The sequence below is a fragment of the Mus musculus genome, chromosome X (assembly GCF_000001635.26).
Source record: "Mus musculus strain C57BL/6J chromosome X, GRCm38.p6 C57BL/6J".
Classification (NCBI taxonomy): Eukaryota; Metazoa; Chordata; class Mammalia; order Rodentia; family Muridae; genus Mus; species Mus musculus.
This window is the reverse complement of record NC_000086.7, coordinates 133,889,585-133,906,775: the sequence shown is the minus strand read 5'-3', so window position 1 is coordinate 133,906,775 and position 17,191 is coordinate 133,889,585. Positions and strand designations below refer to the sequence as shown.

The following is a 17,191-nucleotide window of genomic DNA, read 5'->3' as shown; positions in this document are numbered from 1 at the left end:
GTTGTTGTTGCTGCTTGTTTGTTTGTTTGTTTTTTCCAAGGCACGGTTTCTCTGTGTAGCCCTTGCTGTCCTGGAACTCACTACATAGTCCAGGCTGGCCTTGAACTCAGAGATCTGCCTGCCTCTGCCTCTTGAGTGCTAGGATTAAATTGTGTGCCACCATGCCTACATAAGAATCTGTACTCTTGCAAAGGAAAAAAATCAGTAGTTGTAGGAAATTTTTTTTTTTTGCTCTATGTATATAAGAGCTTCTTGATCTTCAAGAGAAGAATTGGGTCTATAATTTTACAAAGTTCAATAGTAAGCAGGAAATCGATTTTTATTTCCAAATCACCAGTTACATATATGTATTGAATATCTAGCATGGGTTCAAAAGTGTGGTACAATATCAAAAAGTAAAAGGCATAATTTTGCCTCATTATTTAATAAAATATTATAAATTATTTATAATGTATTTATTTAATAAATTCATATATAAGCAATACATAAATATTTAATAAAATGTGAAAGAGTGGTGGACAGAATGTTGAATACAACAGATAAAATCCCTTTTATCTTGATGTTCATTTATAATTAATTCAACAAATATATATATATACTTGAAAAACTTCAGGGAATCAAAAAGAAAACAATCACATCAAAGGAAAATGTGCTTAATGACCTCTGAATGTGCTTGGGGAATTTTTGTTGCTCAAATCAAATAAGGTAAGCATCAGTGAAATGGTGTTGAGCAAAGAATGCGTTTTTTAAATCTTGCATCCAGTTCCCAGAGAATTTATGTGAGTATCGGAGAGAAGGATGGCTCAGACAATTGGAAAACAATACAACACCAATAGTAATAAAGTGCCAAAAACTTTAGTGTAGTTTCTGTGGACTCTAGGCAGAGGCCAGAAATGGGGAGGTGGGGAGTGGTAAGGGACTTTGGTGTATTCTCAGACAAAGGAAATGACATAAGCTGAGGTCCACTCTTAGGTTATGGAGAGTTGATGGGCAAGATGGTTCAAGGGAGACACATTAAAAAACCTGAATGCTATGTCCAATTTTCTGAGGAACCGCCAGACTGATTTCCAGAGTGGTTGTACAAGCCTGCAATCCCACCAACAATGGAGGAGTGTTCCTCTTTCTCCACATCCTCGCCAGCATCTGCTGTCACCTGAATTTTTGATCTTAGCCATTCTGACTGGTGTGAGGTGGAATCTCAGGGTTGTTTTGATTTGCATTTCCCTGATGATTAAGGATGCTGAACATTTTTTCAGGTGCTTCTCTGCCATTCGGTATTCCTCAGGTGAGAATTCTTTGTTCAGTTCTGAGCCCCATTTTTTAAGGGGGTTGTTCGATTTTCTGAAGTCCACCTTCTTGAGTTCTTTATATATGTTGGATATTAGTCCCCTATCTGATTTAGGATAGGTAAAGATCCTTTCCCAATCTGTTGGTGGTCTTTTTGTCTTATTGACGGTGTCTTTTGCCTTGAAGAAACTTTGGAGTTTCATTAGGTCCCATTTGTCAATTCTCGATCTAACAGCACATGCCATTGCTGTTCTGTTCAGGAATTTTTCCCCTGTGCCCATATCTTCAAGGCTTTTCCCCACTTACTCCTCTATAAGTTTCAGTGTCTCTGGTTTTATGTGAAGTTCCTTGATCCACTTAGATTTGACCTTAGTACAAGGAGATAAGTATGGATCGATTCGCATTCTTCTACATGATAACAACCAGTTGTGCCAGCACCAATTGTTGAAAATGCTGTCTTTCTTCCACTGGATGGTTTTAGCTCCCTTGTCAAAGATCAAGTGACCATAGGTGTGTGGGTTCATTTCTGGGTCTTCAATTCTATTCCATTGGTCTACTTGTCTGTTTCTATACCAGTACCATGCAGTTTTTATCACAATTGCTCTGTAGTAAAGCTTTAGGTCAGGCATGGTGATTCCACCAGAGGTTCTTTTATCCTTGAGAAGACTTTTTGCTATTCTAGGTTTTTTGTTATTCCAGATGAATTTGCAAATTGCTCCTTCTAATTCGTTGAAGAATTGAGTTGGAATTTTGATGGACATAGTACTACCGGAGGATCCAGCAATACCTCTCCTGGGCATATATCCAGAAGATGCCGCAACTGGTAAGAAGGACACATGCTCCACTATGTTCATAGCAGCCTTATTTATAATAGCCAGAAGCTGGAAAGAACCCAGATGCCCCTCAACAGAGGAATGGATACAGAAAATGTGGTACATCTACACAATGGAGTACTACTCAGCTATTAAAAAGAATGAATTTATGAAATTCCTAGCCAAATGGATGGACCTGGAGGGCATCATCCTGAGTGAGGTAACACATTCACAAAGGAACTCACACAATATGTACTCACTGATAAGTGGATATTAGCCCCAAACCTAGGATTCCCAAGATATAAGGTACCATTTGCTAAACACATGAAACTCAAGAAGAATGAAGACTGAAGTATGGACACTATGCCCCTCCTTAGAATTGGGAACAAAACACCCATGGAAGGAGTTACAGAGACAAAGTTTGGAGCTGAGATGAAAGGATGGACCATGTAGAGACTGCCATATCCAGGGATCCACCCCATAATCAGCATCCAAATGCTGACACCATTGCATACCCTAGCAAGATTTTATTGAAAGGACCCAGATGTAGCTGTCTCTTGTGAGACTATGCCGGGCCTAGCAAACACAGAAGTGGATGCTCACAGTCAGCTAATGGATGGATCACAGGGCTCCCAATGGAGGAGCTAGAGAAAGAACCCAAGGAGCTAAAGGGATCTGCAACCCTATAGGTGGAACAACATTATGAACTAACCAGTACCCCGGAGCTCTTGACTCTAGCTGCATATGTATCAAAAGATGGCCTAGTCGGCCATCACTGGAAAGAGATGCCCATTGGACACGCAAACTTTATATACCCCAGTACAGGGGAACGCCTGGGCCAAAAAGGGGGAGTGGGTGGGTAGGGGATTGGGGGGGTGGGTATAAGGGACTTTTGGTTTAGCATTGGAAATGTAAATGAGCTAAATACCTAATAAAAAAATGGAAAAAAATAAAGAATTCAAAAACAACAACAACAACAACAACAACAACAAAACCTGAATGTTGTTCCATTCAGGTTGAGGCCCATTGGACACGCAAAATTTATATGCCCCAGTACAGGGGAACGCCTGGGCCAAAAAGGGGGAGTGGGTGGGTAGGGGATTGGGGGGGTGGGTATGGGGGACTTTTGGTTTAGCATTGGAAATGTAAATGAGCTAAATACCTAATAAAAATGGAAAAAAAATAAAGAATTCAAAAACAACAACAACAACAACAAAAAAAAACCTGAATGCTGTTCCATTCAGGTTGAGGCCCATTGGACACGCAAAATTTATATGCCCCAGTACAGGGCAACGCCAGGGCCAAAAAGGGGGAGTGGGTGGGTAGGGGAGTGGGGGTGGGTGGGTATGGGGGACTTTTGGTATAGCATTGGAAATGTAAATGAGCTAAATACCTAATAAAAAATTAAAAAAAAAAAAACCTGAATGCACAGGTTAGGGTCAGAAGATCTAAAATCATGACTAGGAAAAGTGAGTATATGCTCTCTCTCTCTCTCTCTCTCTCTCTCTCTCTCTCTCTCTCTGTGTGTGTGTGTGTGTGTATTGAGGGATGGGGGAAGGAATAATAATAATTTTTAAGCAGATTGTTGATTTCTGAAATAACTCCTTCACTGGCACTGGCTCTGCCTTTGACTTGGCATAAGGAACAGTCTGAGTCCCTGGTCTGACCTAACATGCCATACTGTCCCTCTATAAACAAGTCCACATCTGTCTTCACCTACTTTGGAGAATTCATCTCATTATTCATCTCATTCCCAACACACTGCATTTTGATCCCTTCCCTTAACACGGTTATGATTTTGCACACACAAAATCCCTCCCTCTATCCTTGGCCCGCTGAGAACCACATCGCCTGAGAGGCTCCAGCTCAGCCAGTCAGAAGGAGTTTATTTTCCTTCTTTGTCCTCCCACAGCTTCATTTGCATACATCTCAATAATTTTATACTCATCACAGTTATTGCCATTGTTCTTGACTTATGCCTGATCCCTAATAGACTGTGAGGGCCTAGTGGGCCCTTTCAACTCTTCTTTATGTTTCCAGTACCCACCAGAGAGCTTGGCACAGACTAGGATGAGGATGCTCCTGCAGGCCTCATGAAAAGAAGGGCACATGAGAGGGAATAACATTCCCATAAAGCACAAGAAGAAGATTATCCTCTGAACAAGGCTGGTTTCCTGTTCCACACCAACCCGTTGAAAATGAAAGCTATTTCCTGTTCTCAAAGCACCCCCCATCCCAGTGACATTGTTCTCCCTCCTACTTCCCCGCCCTCTACCAGTAGTTAGTACTTGTAGGCTGACCACACTCTGATATTAATGGACAAGATGAGTTCTGCCTCATTCAGAACACCTGGGGTTAACCCCCCCGCACATCTACAACACGCACTCTGTGTGAAAAATACTATGCTAGATACTTTGGAGTAAACACTTTAACAAAACCACTTCTCTTTGTGTTTGGTTAGAAAGAAAAGATGAGACTATAGACAAAATCCATACTAAATTTATTGAAGTCCGATATCATTTCAAGTTAAGAATGTTAATATGAAGCCTCTAAATATTCAGTAAGGGTTATTCTCTTTATTCTCTTTAAAATATTAGATAGAGTTACTTGGGATCTCAATGAAGCTCAAGGAGGTACATATATGCGGGCGAAACACTTACACAAGTAAAAATAAATAAAGCCAGGAGTGGTGACATACACCATTGATCCCAGCACTCAAAAGGCAGAGGCTGGCAGATATCTAGTATCTACTAGTTTGAAGCCATTTTGGTCTGCATAGCAGGCCATCCAGGGCTACATAGTGGACCCTGTCTCAATAAGTAACAAGTGAATAGAAAAAATAGACATAGAACAGACAACTAAAGAAGAAATACTTAGAATTTCCAAGAGAGAGTAGGGAATATAAGATATAGCCATCCAGAAAAGTGAGTTTTAACACTGTCTATGTTGAGCAATTGACAAAGTTATAATGTATAAGATGATATAACATCCTATTTTAAATGTTAAGATAATAACTGGGAGATGCTTTTAAGTTTTATCCTATGTATTTAGCCAAGGGAAATAAGGGCATGTAAGAAAAGGGATAAGGAAGTAAAAATGCTAAGGTTATGTGAACAAAAGGTAAAATGTACTTTTTCTGGCCTTTTATGGTTTCAAAGACAGAATGGGAATGCCTGAAGACAGTATGTAGCAGCTCAAGTTAATTTCCCTGTTTGTGACAGTGAAATACTGGAATAATTTAGGATATATATATATTTTTTATATCCTATATAAAAATATATATATATATATATTTAAGTTAAATAGCCAGTCCTTGAGCAGCTAATAGGCTGTTACTTCTAGACCAGCCATGATCTTACTGAGCCATGTGCTGAACAGGGATTGGCTGAAAACTGGGTGGGGTCATCAATTGTGTCCTAGGCGCTCAGAGGGTTTAAAAGGAGGCACAGTGGCCCTGTCGCACAAGCTCTTCTGTAGCTGCTGGACATCTAGGTAGGATGTAGAATAGGTACTACAGTAACTGACTAACGCTCTACATTAATATTGGAATGTGGTCAGCCTACAAGTACTAACTACTGTTAGAGGGCAGGGATGTGGGAGGGAGAACATTCTGGGATGGGGGGGGACTTTGAGAACAGGAAATAGCTTTCATTTTCAAAGGGTTGGTGGGGAACAGGAAACCAGCCTTGTTCAGAGGATAATCTTATTGGCTTAGTGTGGAGTAGACCATTCATGTTGGTAAGGCAGTGGGGAATGAGGGCTTAATAGAGCTTGGGGGTTGGGGATTGGAGTGCCACAGAAGAGATCTGACTTAAAAGAGAGCTCTTGTTTCTGATGCCTCCTGACATGCGCCAAGAAAACCATTTCAACTTAATCTTGAAAGTTAAAGGAATTTGATAGGAAAGAGATACAAATCTCCCTGCTAAATGTTGAACGTAACAAAGTAGCCAAATATTTAAGGAAAATATTTTCTTCCATTTTTTTTTTTTGGCATCAAGTGTTTGTTGCCCAAAATGTGGAGAAAATAACCGATTGAATTAGAGAAAGAAAGATCAGATGCTCTGCCTCACCCCTTGAAGGCAGTGTCACTACCTGGGTGATTGGACTGTGGGAGCGAAGGCAAAAGGAAAACTGAACTGTCCACCCTAAGAGCAAGGAGGAACTGGTGGCAGCAGACCCTTCAGGGACTCTACAGAGCCCCCATTTGTGATTCAGAGTCCAAGCAGCAACACTCTTGGCTCCATCTGAGTCAAGATAGGTGTTTGTTTTTATATTAGTCATGTCTCACTGCAAAGAGGGCCCCATGTCTGAGGCCAGAAAGAGAGGTATGCTGGGCTTAGTCTTAGGCAAGGTACTAGGGCTCTTTGAGCCTGGTTTTCCATCTGTAAACTGAGGAGGGTAGTGGATCTGAGCTCATAATAGGACTTTTGTGATGTAGGTGCGAGGTAAGAGGTATCAAGGGCTTAGCAGCAGTGGCTGGTACATGGTGCTCAGCATTGCAGTCAGCAGTAATACTTGAAAGAAGGAACTCATCTGATGGCCCAGAGAAGCATATGTGAAGTTGCTTTAGATGGGATTAGCTGTCCTCTTGGTTGGGTTTGGGATCCAGACCCCAGCCTACATTTTAACTGAATTGAACTGTTGGATTTGTTGGCACGTCAGGGGACAAGCTGGCCCAGCAAGGCAGGAGTGGTACAAGGTGTTGTGGCCATAGGAACATTAATTTCCATGTGGGCTTTCAGTTTAGTTTGGCACTGGCTGTCCTGCAAACAAAGCAGTGTTGTGAGTGGCAGAGGAAGGGAGAGAAGGAACATTAACACATTCTTGGAAATAAGATGTGCCTTTTAGTTTTAGCTGTTCTTTCTTTCTTTCTTTCTTTCTTTCTTTCTTTCTTTCTTTCTTTCTTTCTTTCTTCAGCCACACAAAAATTACTTTCCTCTTAGGCTTACAATGAAAATGATTTCAAAGTCATGGAACAAATCTAAACTTCAGAAGAAAACTTTCTATTTAGGATGACAAGGAGTTAGCAAGACTTCCCTTGCTCGTTGTTGTTTTTAATACAGGAATCCTCAGATAGGGTCAGTTAGCTTCAGAAGGAAGCTTTGCATATTTTTAAAGCTTCCTTCCTCCAGCTGCCTGACTGCAGCTATGGTAAATGTATTCTAAAAGCTGAATGTCTGTTTCCTGATGACTTTACCTCAAAGTATTTACGGGAGTATGTTGTCCCCAGAGCAAAAATATGCACACACACAGAGAGATGAGAGAGAGGGAAAGAGAGACCCTCCAGTTTCCGAAAAGCTTTGTATTGTACCTTTGTACTTTTGGGATAAAATTTAGTATAAAGCCTGGGAATGAAATAACTCATTTTCCAAATGTTATTTTCTTGGACTGCAGATGTGTGGTTGGATGTTATAGGAACTGGTCCTAGGTCAATATTTAAACCACAGGAAAGCTCTGCATGATCAAGTCAATGGAACTTTCTTGTCCTCTGCTTCTGTAGTAGCATATTTTTCGAGCAAACTTTCAAGTAGAAAAAAAATGGGGAATCTCCTTATCTTTCATGAATACATAACCTGGCTGTAAAGTCTGTATTGAATACGAGGTAGATATTGCCTTCCAACCTTGTAGCAATACCACACACTTAACCATCTCTGCTTCACTTCATTAATTCATTTGTATTTATGTACATTTTACATACTTATTGTGAATCTGATTAGAAGAAGAAAATATCCTTATGCTGTTCTCATGAGAAGTAAAGATCGTATTCAAGTGGAGGGCAATCTGATTTTTGCTTTTATTCTTTTCTTTTAGGGCACTAGGGACCTGGGAGGCTGGACCTTCCAACATTGCGGGCAGTGATAGACAACTTACGATGAAGTAAAAAAGACTCGGGGGAGAAGGTTAGGTGGGAAACAGGAAAGATTCCATAGAGAAGCAACAACAATACCAAAAAGCCACCACCAACAAAAAGAAAAGAAGAAGAAGAAGAAGAAGAAGAAGAAGAAGAAGAAGAACAAGAACAAGAACAAGAACAAGAACAAGAACAAGAGGAAGAAGAAAAGAAGAAAAAGAAGAAAAGAAGAAGAAGAAGAAGAAGAAGAAGAAGAAGAAGAAGAAAAGAAGAAGAAGAAAAAAAACATACCGAAGCAAGTATTATTAACATTTAGTTTTCAGTAACGATCAGTAGGGGGCGTCCGATTGTTGCAACTTTCCGGGCAGCCTCCTAAGAATGACCCTCTAGAAAATCGTCTCCTGTTTCCGGTTCTTCTCAGTTGCAGATACTCGTGAGTTTTCGGCAGTTTCCGTGGAAACTCGGAAACTCTCGCGCCTGGCAAGCTCGAGCCGATCGCCCGGTGCATAGGCGCAGGGTCTCCGGGTAGTCATGGCGTCCCCATCTCGGAGGCTGCAGACTAAGCCGGTCATTACTTGTTTGAAAAGCGTTCTCTTGATCTACACTTTCATCTTTTGGGTGAGACACGGGAACGGCTGGGGAACTCTCGCTTAGGTGGTGGGTGTGACTGGGAGCAGAGAACCTCGGGTCTGGAGTGGGATGAGCTTTGGGCGGCAGTGGTTCCAGAGACCCCAGCCTTGGCCACGAGTTGGCCTAGGCCACAGTGGCGGGGTCCCCGAGATGGGAGCTGGGGTGGGCGGCACTGCGTTGGCGTTGGGGTCTTGATGTGAGATGACTGGTTGAAGTAGGACCCAGATGTCTCAGGAGATCGAGGTCGGAGCGGGAGATGAAGAAAGGGGTTAAGGCCCCTAGAGCACACGAGGTGTCCCTGAACCTTTCCTTTGAGGGGTCTTTTGCATAATAATATCTCTCTTTTCACTGCTTCATAAGAGGGGAGTTTTTCACAGGTAAGTATGGTGTGAATCTATTCCTGCCAGCCTCTCTCCTTGGGTTTTCTTTTGTGTACCATCCCTTTGTATCCTATGTCCATCCCAAAATTGGGGATGGGGGATTCGAGAAGTTTCTGGAATTCAGAAACGCCTTTAACCCTTCCCTCTCTACAAGATGGTTTTCTTTCTCGGACTGGATTAAATTGCTTGAGGAAATTTTCATTTCTAGACATGTATGCCGCAGGGAATGTATTTTACACAACGAAACAGATGGATTCATGCAGTTTTGAGATGATACCTAGTACACAACCCGCCTTTTTTTTTTCTTTTTTGCAGAACCCTTTTCTCCTACCTCTTCCATATTTACCCCATCCCATCCCCCCATATCCTAGCCACTGTGCTGTGGCAACTGGGCTGTTAATCAATTCTCACAAGCATTGTGTCTTAGATGCCTCCTGAGTTTGTGATCAAGGACTCAAGCTTGTACGGTGCCTGATTGTTTCTTTCTCTGGTTTCTCACATAGATCACTGGTGTTATCCTTCTTGCCGTTGGCATTTGGGGCAAGGTGAGCCTGGAAAATTATTTTTCCCTCTTAAATGAGAAGGCCACCAATGTGCCTTTTGTGCTCATTGGCACAGGCACTGTCATTATTCTCTTGGGCACCTTTGGTTGTTTCGCTACCTGTCGAGCCTCCGCCTGGATGCTGAAACTGGTGAGTAAGTCCTTGATTTCTTTAGAATGCTCTTGGTTTTCCTGGAAGATTCTTATATGTTCTATAATGTCTTTGTTTCTTGGAATTGGCCGTAGCTGTTTTTTCCATTCCTTATGGAAAAAAAAATACCCAAAAAAAAAAAAAAAAAAAAAAAACAAAAAAAACCAAACTACCAGTCCCTCTGCTAGCTTCCATATTTAATTAGAGCTTTGGATACTGCCTTCCCTGCCCTTTTCAATAAAAATGTGTTCAATTGATTGCTCAGAACTCCAGCCACCTCCCTCTTTTCCTCTGTGATATATGAGTCTTTTGGTCTGAGTCTTGTTTGTACTAACTTGAACTTTTAAAAACCTTTTCATCCCACAGTACGCGATGTTTCTGACACTCATTTTTTTGGTCGAACTAGTTGCCGCCATTGTTGGATTTGTTTTCAGACATGAGGTAAGCCTGACTTAGACAATCATACTATGTTAAAACTTTGTCCTTTTGTCTTAGATAAATAATTCCATAAGTGGCCCAGTTTGATAAGCTTTCAATATGTTTAAAACCATTTGAAACTGTATTTCTTTTTTTTTCATTTTTTATTAGGTATTTTCTTTATTTACATTTTAAATGTTATCCCCTTTCCTGGCCCCCCTCCCGGAAAATCCCTATTCCTTCCCCCTCCCCCTGCTCACCAACCCACCCACTCTCATTCCTGGCTCTGGCATTCCCCTACACTGGGGCATAGAACCTTCACAGGACCAAGGGCCTCTCCTCCCATTGATGTCTGACAAGGCCATCCTCTGCTACATATGCAGCTGGAGCCATGGGTTCCACCATGTGTATTCTTTGCTTGGTGGTTTAGTCCCTGGGAGCTCTGGGAGTACTGGTTAGTTCATATTGTTGTTCCTCCTATGGGGCTGCAAACCCTTTGAAGCTGTATTTCAAGCTAAGCTTTCAACCTGCAGCTGACAAGAGAGGCTTTCTAGTAAAAATTGGCAGGATGATAATCACTAGAAGAAAATGATAACCAAAATCACAATAATTTGTAGTTGTAATTTGGTGTAGAAGCACCTATTAAAGTGGAGTTTTAGAGCTTTACTAATAGGAAAGTAAAATACAAAGTTTAAGGCAGAAAATTAATACCTTCCTGTGGGTCCCATTTTGAAAAGACATAATTAATGCAAATCATCAAAGGCTTAATATTCATATATTAAAATCAAGTAAAGACAGCGCTGTTGAGAAGCCGTTTATCAAGTAGGGAAGGTGTATTCAAGTACTATTTGAATTGTTAGTGCAGGTTCATTCTGTAGGCGTCCAGCTTGTACATGGAGGAAGATTTAGGCTGAGGGGTGGAAAGGCAGTGCATAGAGGCCTTTGAATAGGTACATGCACCTTGAGCTTGTAGGTCTTATATTGTAATATTTTCCTTGATAGGCCTTTCAGCCAAAACTATATTCCTTAGTAGTTATCGTCAGACCATTGGACTTAATTACAACATATCAAAGATAGGATTGGCCAGACATGAGAATTTCTTAGTTGATATAGAAACCCAAAGTATTTTCTAGAATATTTGTTTACTGGCATTTTGTTTTTTTTCGGATCCAGATTAAGAACAGCTTTAAAAGTAACTATGAAAACGCTCTGAAGGAGTACAACTCCACAGGAGACTATAGAAGTGAAGCTGTAGACAAGATCCAAAGTACGGTAAGTGGTTAGAGCTGGGGTGTTTTCATTCCTTATCGCCTCCAAGGAAAGGATGGAGCTAGGCTGCTGGGTGTGTTCCACTTGTATGGAAAGGCGGTGTGAGATACCAGCACATTTCCTTGTTCTCTTCCTTTCCACTGACGTCATAGACAAATACTGTTAGGGCCAACTAAGACAGGGCCGTAAAGGCCGTCTAAAACCCATGCTTATTGTTAGAATCAAGTGCCAGTCTCTTGAATAAATCAAGAAGAGAGATCGCCGAGTATAGTACATATTGTTTTGGGCACATATTACAATAGAAGATGGTGTTAGGCTAAATGGTTGCCAGCGAACCAGTCATATAAACCAATGCTTTTTACATTTCTTTCTCAGTTGCATTGTTGCGGTGTCACCAATTACGGAGATTGGAAAGGTACGAACTATTACTCAGAAACAGGATTTCCCAAGAGCTGCTGTAAACTGGAGGGCTGTTATCCACAGAGAGATGCAGATAAAGTCAACGAAGAGGTAAGGGTCCTTTTAGGACTTTTTATTTGACAGTATTTGAGGGTTTCATGGAATCCAAAATGAACTCAATTTTTACTCCATGAATGTACATACTCTGAAGCACGTAGGGAAGCCGGTACTTCATTTCCTATAGTTAGCAAGTCCAGTGCATGATCCAAAAGATGGAACCAGCCATCTGAGGACAGGTGAGACAGGCTAGGTTTCAGTAACGTGGTAAGCAAAGGCGATGATCGTAGCTCAAGACCATCTTCTGTGGACAGCTGAATGATCAAAATAGTTCTTAACAGGAAGAAAATCACAGCTTTCTTGACTTGTGCTTAATGTCTTTTTTTCCTCTCCTGTTAGGGTTGTTTCATAAAGGTAATGACAACTATAGAGTCAGAAATGGGAGTCGTTGCTGGAATTTCTTTTGGAGTTGCTTGCTTTCAGGTAGGTTTTCTTTGTTCTTTGGGAAATGTCTTATTCTTATATGTATAAGAGAAGTTGTTGTTTTGTTTTGTTTTGGGTGTGGAACTCAGGATGTAGACCAGGCTGTCCTAGAACTCAAGAAGATCTGAAGATCTACCTGCCTCTGTCACTCAAGTGATGCTATTAAAGATATATGCCACCATGTGGTTTCCCTTTGGAGACATGCTGAAGGTTTTGCTTCAGGAGACTGGATAGTGAAGACAATGTAAGAGAGGTCTTAGGTTTCACAAAGCAGTCAATAACTTATCACAGGATCGGTTTTCTTATGGTGAAGTCTTGGGACTTCTTGGGACTTAACGTTGGATGTATGTTACTGATTTTGTTTATCATTGACTCATTTCTTTCTTTAAGTGGAGGATTTCCTGAATCCTGCATTTTACAAGACAACAAATAACTGTAAATTTAGCTAGGTGGTGGTAGCACACGCCATTAATCCAAGCACTCCAGAGGCCAACACAGGCAGATCTCTGAGTTCAAGCTCAGCCTGGTCTATCAAGCAAGTCCCAATACAGCCAGGACTGCATAGGAAACCTTGTCTTGAAAATCAAAAAATAAAAAACAAAACAAACAAAAAAACCAAAAAAACCAAAAACCAAAAACAACAAAACAAAACAAAAACCAAACCAAACCAAACAAAAAGCCCCTCTAAATTTTAATTCACATTGTCATAGAAATCATGCTTTGAATCTATAAAAGACCAAGAATTCAATCCTAGCATATATACATACATGTGTGTGTGTGTCTTGAACTAACAGCCTTATAAATAGATGTAAGCCCTCTACCACTGAGCCACATCCCAAACCCAGTACGTATTTTCTGAAAGCAGTTAACTGTGGGAAGACATAATACCCTCATAGTTGATCAAAACATGAATTGATAGGACTATTTACTCGGTGATCAGTCAAGGTTCTATAACTTTATTAGAGTCTCCCTTTCTTGGACGGCAACTGCCTGGTAACCACCAGGCAGTTTATAGATCATACAAGCCTCTATTTCTTTTGTGCCTTTTATTTTGTAATTTTATAGATTGAATTTCTTCTTGAGCTGTGCTGATCACTACAGCATGACAAGTTTGGTATTGTGATTTGGAATGAATTTTTAAAGCTTTTTTTTTTTCTTTACTCATTCAGCATTATAGAAGTAAGACCAATGCAAGGCTGGTCCTAATATATTTATCAAGGTGCATGTCTTACCATCTAAATCTGCACCAATGCAACAGCCATGGGCCTCCTTCATTCTAATTATTAGACAAAATTAAAACCCCAGTCGTTTTAACTAGATTTAAGTCCTCACACGAGGCTAAAGTCTGTTGTATTGAACATCACAGGTGCATCCAAAAAAGTGACTTGTCCCCATCAGTTAGGATTTTCCTTGATAAAATGCTTATTCTAGACAATACCATCATTTTCTTTTTGGTAGCTGAGGGCTTCTCTAAATCCCAGGACTTTTGAATTTTCCTTACTGTCCTTTGTGAAGTTCCGGGTCACTGTTAGGAACGGGGCTTTTTAGAATCATTGAATGTGACCTCGGCACTGCAGAAGCAGCTAATGTAATCAGGACAATTCAAGGAAGGAAATTACTGGTGAATTACAAATACAATGAGAATGCATCCATATCCTGAGCTCTTCAACCTTGAAAGATCTGCAAGTTTGTGTGTGTAAATGTGTAATCTTTGTTCGTATTTTCTCTCTAGCTAATTGGAATCTTTCTTGCCTACTGCCTGTCTCGTGCCATAACGAATAACCAGTATGAGATAGTATAATCACTACACACGGGCTCATATCTCCTCAGTTTTAAGGTGCGTTCATTTTGGTTCTTAATGCTGTTTATATTGATATTTATGTGATATTAATATTTACATATTAATTATGAATTAACTTTCCCAAGGCTTTCTCCAGTAGCTTATTTAAATCTTTTTGGTGTGGAAGCACTGTTTAGGCAGGTCAGGTTTCTATCTGCAAGGCTGGCCTGAAAGTATGTATGTAGCTTATCTGTGGTTACTTTTTCAAACATTTGGGCAATGAAAGAGCTTTTCTGGATTTAAGAGTTCACTTCCACTTCTCAACCTAAAGGTCATAAGGAGTCTCCTTTCTCATGGATGTTGACCTAGAGGGAAGAGAAATAAAGAGTCTAACTTTGACCTTTATGTCCTTTAAGTTATGAAGTGTTAAGGAAAATATGTCCTGCTCTTGACTGTTGTTAATGTTTCCCCTAGACCTTAATGGTCATTCATACAGCCTTAGTGCCTAATAGTGTTGCTTTCTAGGTAAAAAGTTAATTTTTTTGTAGACTAAGATTTCAATGAGTTAAAGTTAACCTGGCCTAAATAAAAAACCAGATGTGGGGGACCATTGTTACTGGCTGAATTAATCTCCAGGGTACCTGGAATATTTGAACTGGGGCATGACCTGGGAGCATTGGGGGGGTGGGGGGGGGGCTGCACTAGCAGGAATAGACCAGAATGCAGACAAATGCCGATGATGAAATTAGACAACAACTAAATTAACTATGTTTTCTTTAATTTTTGGACACCAAGGTTACCTTTGTGAGTTATAACAGCGCCTGGATGGAGACTGACATCTGCTTAGCCTGAAAAGCTACACCAGTAGGCTGATTCAATCAAGATACTTGTGTATTGTATTCTGTGTCCACTTTCTGTCCTATTCTTACACCCCTGTATCTCTGAAACACTGGAAGTGCTAGTAAATTGTAAATGAAATAATACCCTGTTTCCCTTGGATTTGATTTCTCAGTGTAGGAATTGTGAGAAGTGCTGTGAACTTGCCATTTCCCTAACAGTGTCACTGGTGGAACTTTAACCCCTATGAATTTGTCGTTGATGTAGTGTGATAGAAAATTGGTCTCCTTGAGTGGGCCTTGTACTAGTCAAGATTGTCTGGCTTGATTATATAATATCCAAAAAAAGGAAAACATTTCCTTAGCCTCTGCTGGTAGGCAGAGTTGCATTGTATAATTTCATCCCAGCTGGTCATCAGATGGTGCCCATCAATGGCGTTCCTGCATGGTGGTACCAGTCTCAGGCTTTGGGTGCAAAGGACAGAGACTAAGAGCCACCACTTGTATTCTGTGATACATCAGCTTTCAGCACACAATGTATGTGCTTTTATCACCAAACTAAGGCATTCATACGGATTCTACTTTATTATTTGAAAGGTTATAATTACTTTAATGGCATCAGAACTCTTGTATTTTCCTTATGAATTTACTGGAACTTACTTGATTAACTTTAGCTAGCTATTCCTCACCAAGCAAATCATACTTAATACCAACTGTCAGCATTTTGGTTAATTTTAATAGTATTCATTTTGTTTTGTATCCTTGATTAATAAATATAAATCCTTTACACAATAAATACTGCATTTCCTCTAAAAGAATCGTTTTAATTTTTAGAAACTACTGGAATGGTGGGGTTTTTTTTCCACTGAGAAAGTGAAACCCTACATTTCCACATGGAATCCCATTTTTAGGGATGAAAGGTAAGGCCAAGGCCTTGACTCTGTTATTAAGTATCCCTGTTGAAAATAGCATTCTCTATGATAATATCATATTCCAAGTCATTAAATAGCATGTGTTTACCATTTTCTTAAAAGGTCAGGCATTTGTAGTGGTATAGTTTGCATTGAAAAGTTGCATAAGAGATCATATGACCTGTATCTTTAGGATAATGAAATAATTCCTTTGACTTTGAGTCTATGCATCCAATATTAACCCCCCCCCCTTTTTTTATCACATAGTCCCTGATTTTGTGGTAAGAAGTCAAACACATCAGTAAAATGGACAAAGCCTACCCAGTTTATGATAAGAAGGGATCACTTGAAGGGGAAGAGGGTATAAGAGAGGGCAGTGAATGGAATATGATCTGAGTACATTATATGCATGCATTAAAATGTTGTAATGAACGGCTAGGGCTGGGAGCCAGGGGTAAAGCACTTGCCTGGCAGGCATGGCTAGTTCTTAGTCCTGCAAGAGAGAGGAGAGAGGGGAGAGAGCGAGAGGGAGAGAGGAAGGGGGAGAGGAGGGGAAGGGGATAAATTGAGATAAAGCCAAATCCAACTATGGTCCTGTGTGGGGGATAGCTTAGTTACACTGCTTAGCTTGGCTTGAAAACACAAAGACCTGAGTTCTGTCTCTGGAACCCACCTGAAAACAGCCAGGTAAGGTGGTGTATGCTTTGGAATCCCGGTACTGGGCAGGTGGAGACAAGTAGATCTTTGGGAGCTTGCGGGCTAGGCAGCCTAGCCTACTTGGTGAACTGTATGCCAGTGAGAGACTCAAGAAAAAAAAAAAGACAGATGGTGCCTGAGGAACAACACTTAAGGTGTTTCCAGGTACACTCCCTCATGAGCACATGTACAGAAACACAAATTTACATAATGAAACCCATTTTGTGCAATTAGTATATGCTAGAAACAACAAAAACCTAGTTAATGAATTTCGGGTGCGTGTGTTGAAATGCTTGGAGTTGTGTAAAAAGGCATAGCCTTAAACTTTTGATAGGTGTGGCTTATGTTTGACCTAAGAGGGGTAACAATACAAATATGAAAATGCCCCCAAAGCAATAAATCTGATTTCTAGGTATAGAGGGTAGTGATGGTAGGGACGCAAGTATCTGAAGCACAGCGGTGCTTCTTTTTATTTTAATAATATTTGCATTTTAAACTGTGCATTGGTGTGTTGCTTGCTTGTACGTCTGTATGAGCATGTCAACCCCCCCAGAACTGGAGTTACATATGGTTGTGAGCTGCTGTGTGGGTGCTGGGAATTGAACCGGGGTCCTGTGGAAGAGCAGTCAGTGCTCTCAGCTGTGGAGCCATCTCTCCAGGCTCCATCACAGCAATTTTCAAAAATACTTCT

At 40.6% G+C, this 17,191-nt stretch overlaps 1 protein-coding gene across 3 annotated transcripts; it reads left to right on the top strand.

Annotated features, from left to right (window-relative positions):
- The first annotated feature begins 5,567 nt into the window (after positions 1-5,567).
- Positions 5,568-15,708, top strand: Tspan6 (tetraspanin 6). 3 transcript variants are annotated; one of them, XM_030251428.1, is made up of 10 exons: positions 5,568-5,591; positions 7,911-8,245; positions 8,372-8,568; positions 9,464-9,652; positions 10,019-10,093; positions 11,243-11,341; positions 11,714-11,848; positions 12,194-12,277; positions 14,010-14,114; positions 14,853-15,708. In XM_030251428.1, exons 3-9 carry the CDS (start codon positions 8,482-8,484, stop codon positions 14,076-14,078), a joined length of 738 nt encoding a protein of 245 aa, XP_030107288.1. In that variant the 5' UTR covers positions 5,568-5,591; positions 7,911-8,245; positions 8,372-8,481; the 3' UTR covers positions 14,079-14,114; positions 14,853-15,708. The 3 variants fall into 3 exon arrangements, with proteins under 3 accessions (XP_030107288.1, NP_062630.2, XP_017174067.1); XM_017318578.2 differs by lacking the exons at positions 5,568-5,591; positions 7,911-8,245 and adding an exon at positions 8,941-8,957 and having other exon boundaries at positions 8,364-8,568; NM_019656.3 differs by lacking the exons at positions 5,568-5,591; positions 7,911-8,245 and having other exon boundaries at positions 8,347-8,568; positions 14,853-15,706.
- Positions 15,709-17,191: the final 1,483 nt, after the last annotated feature.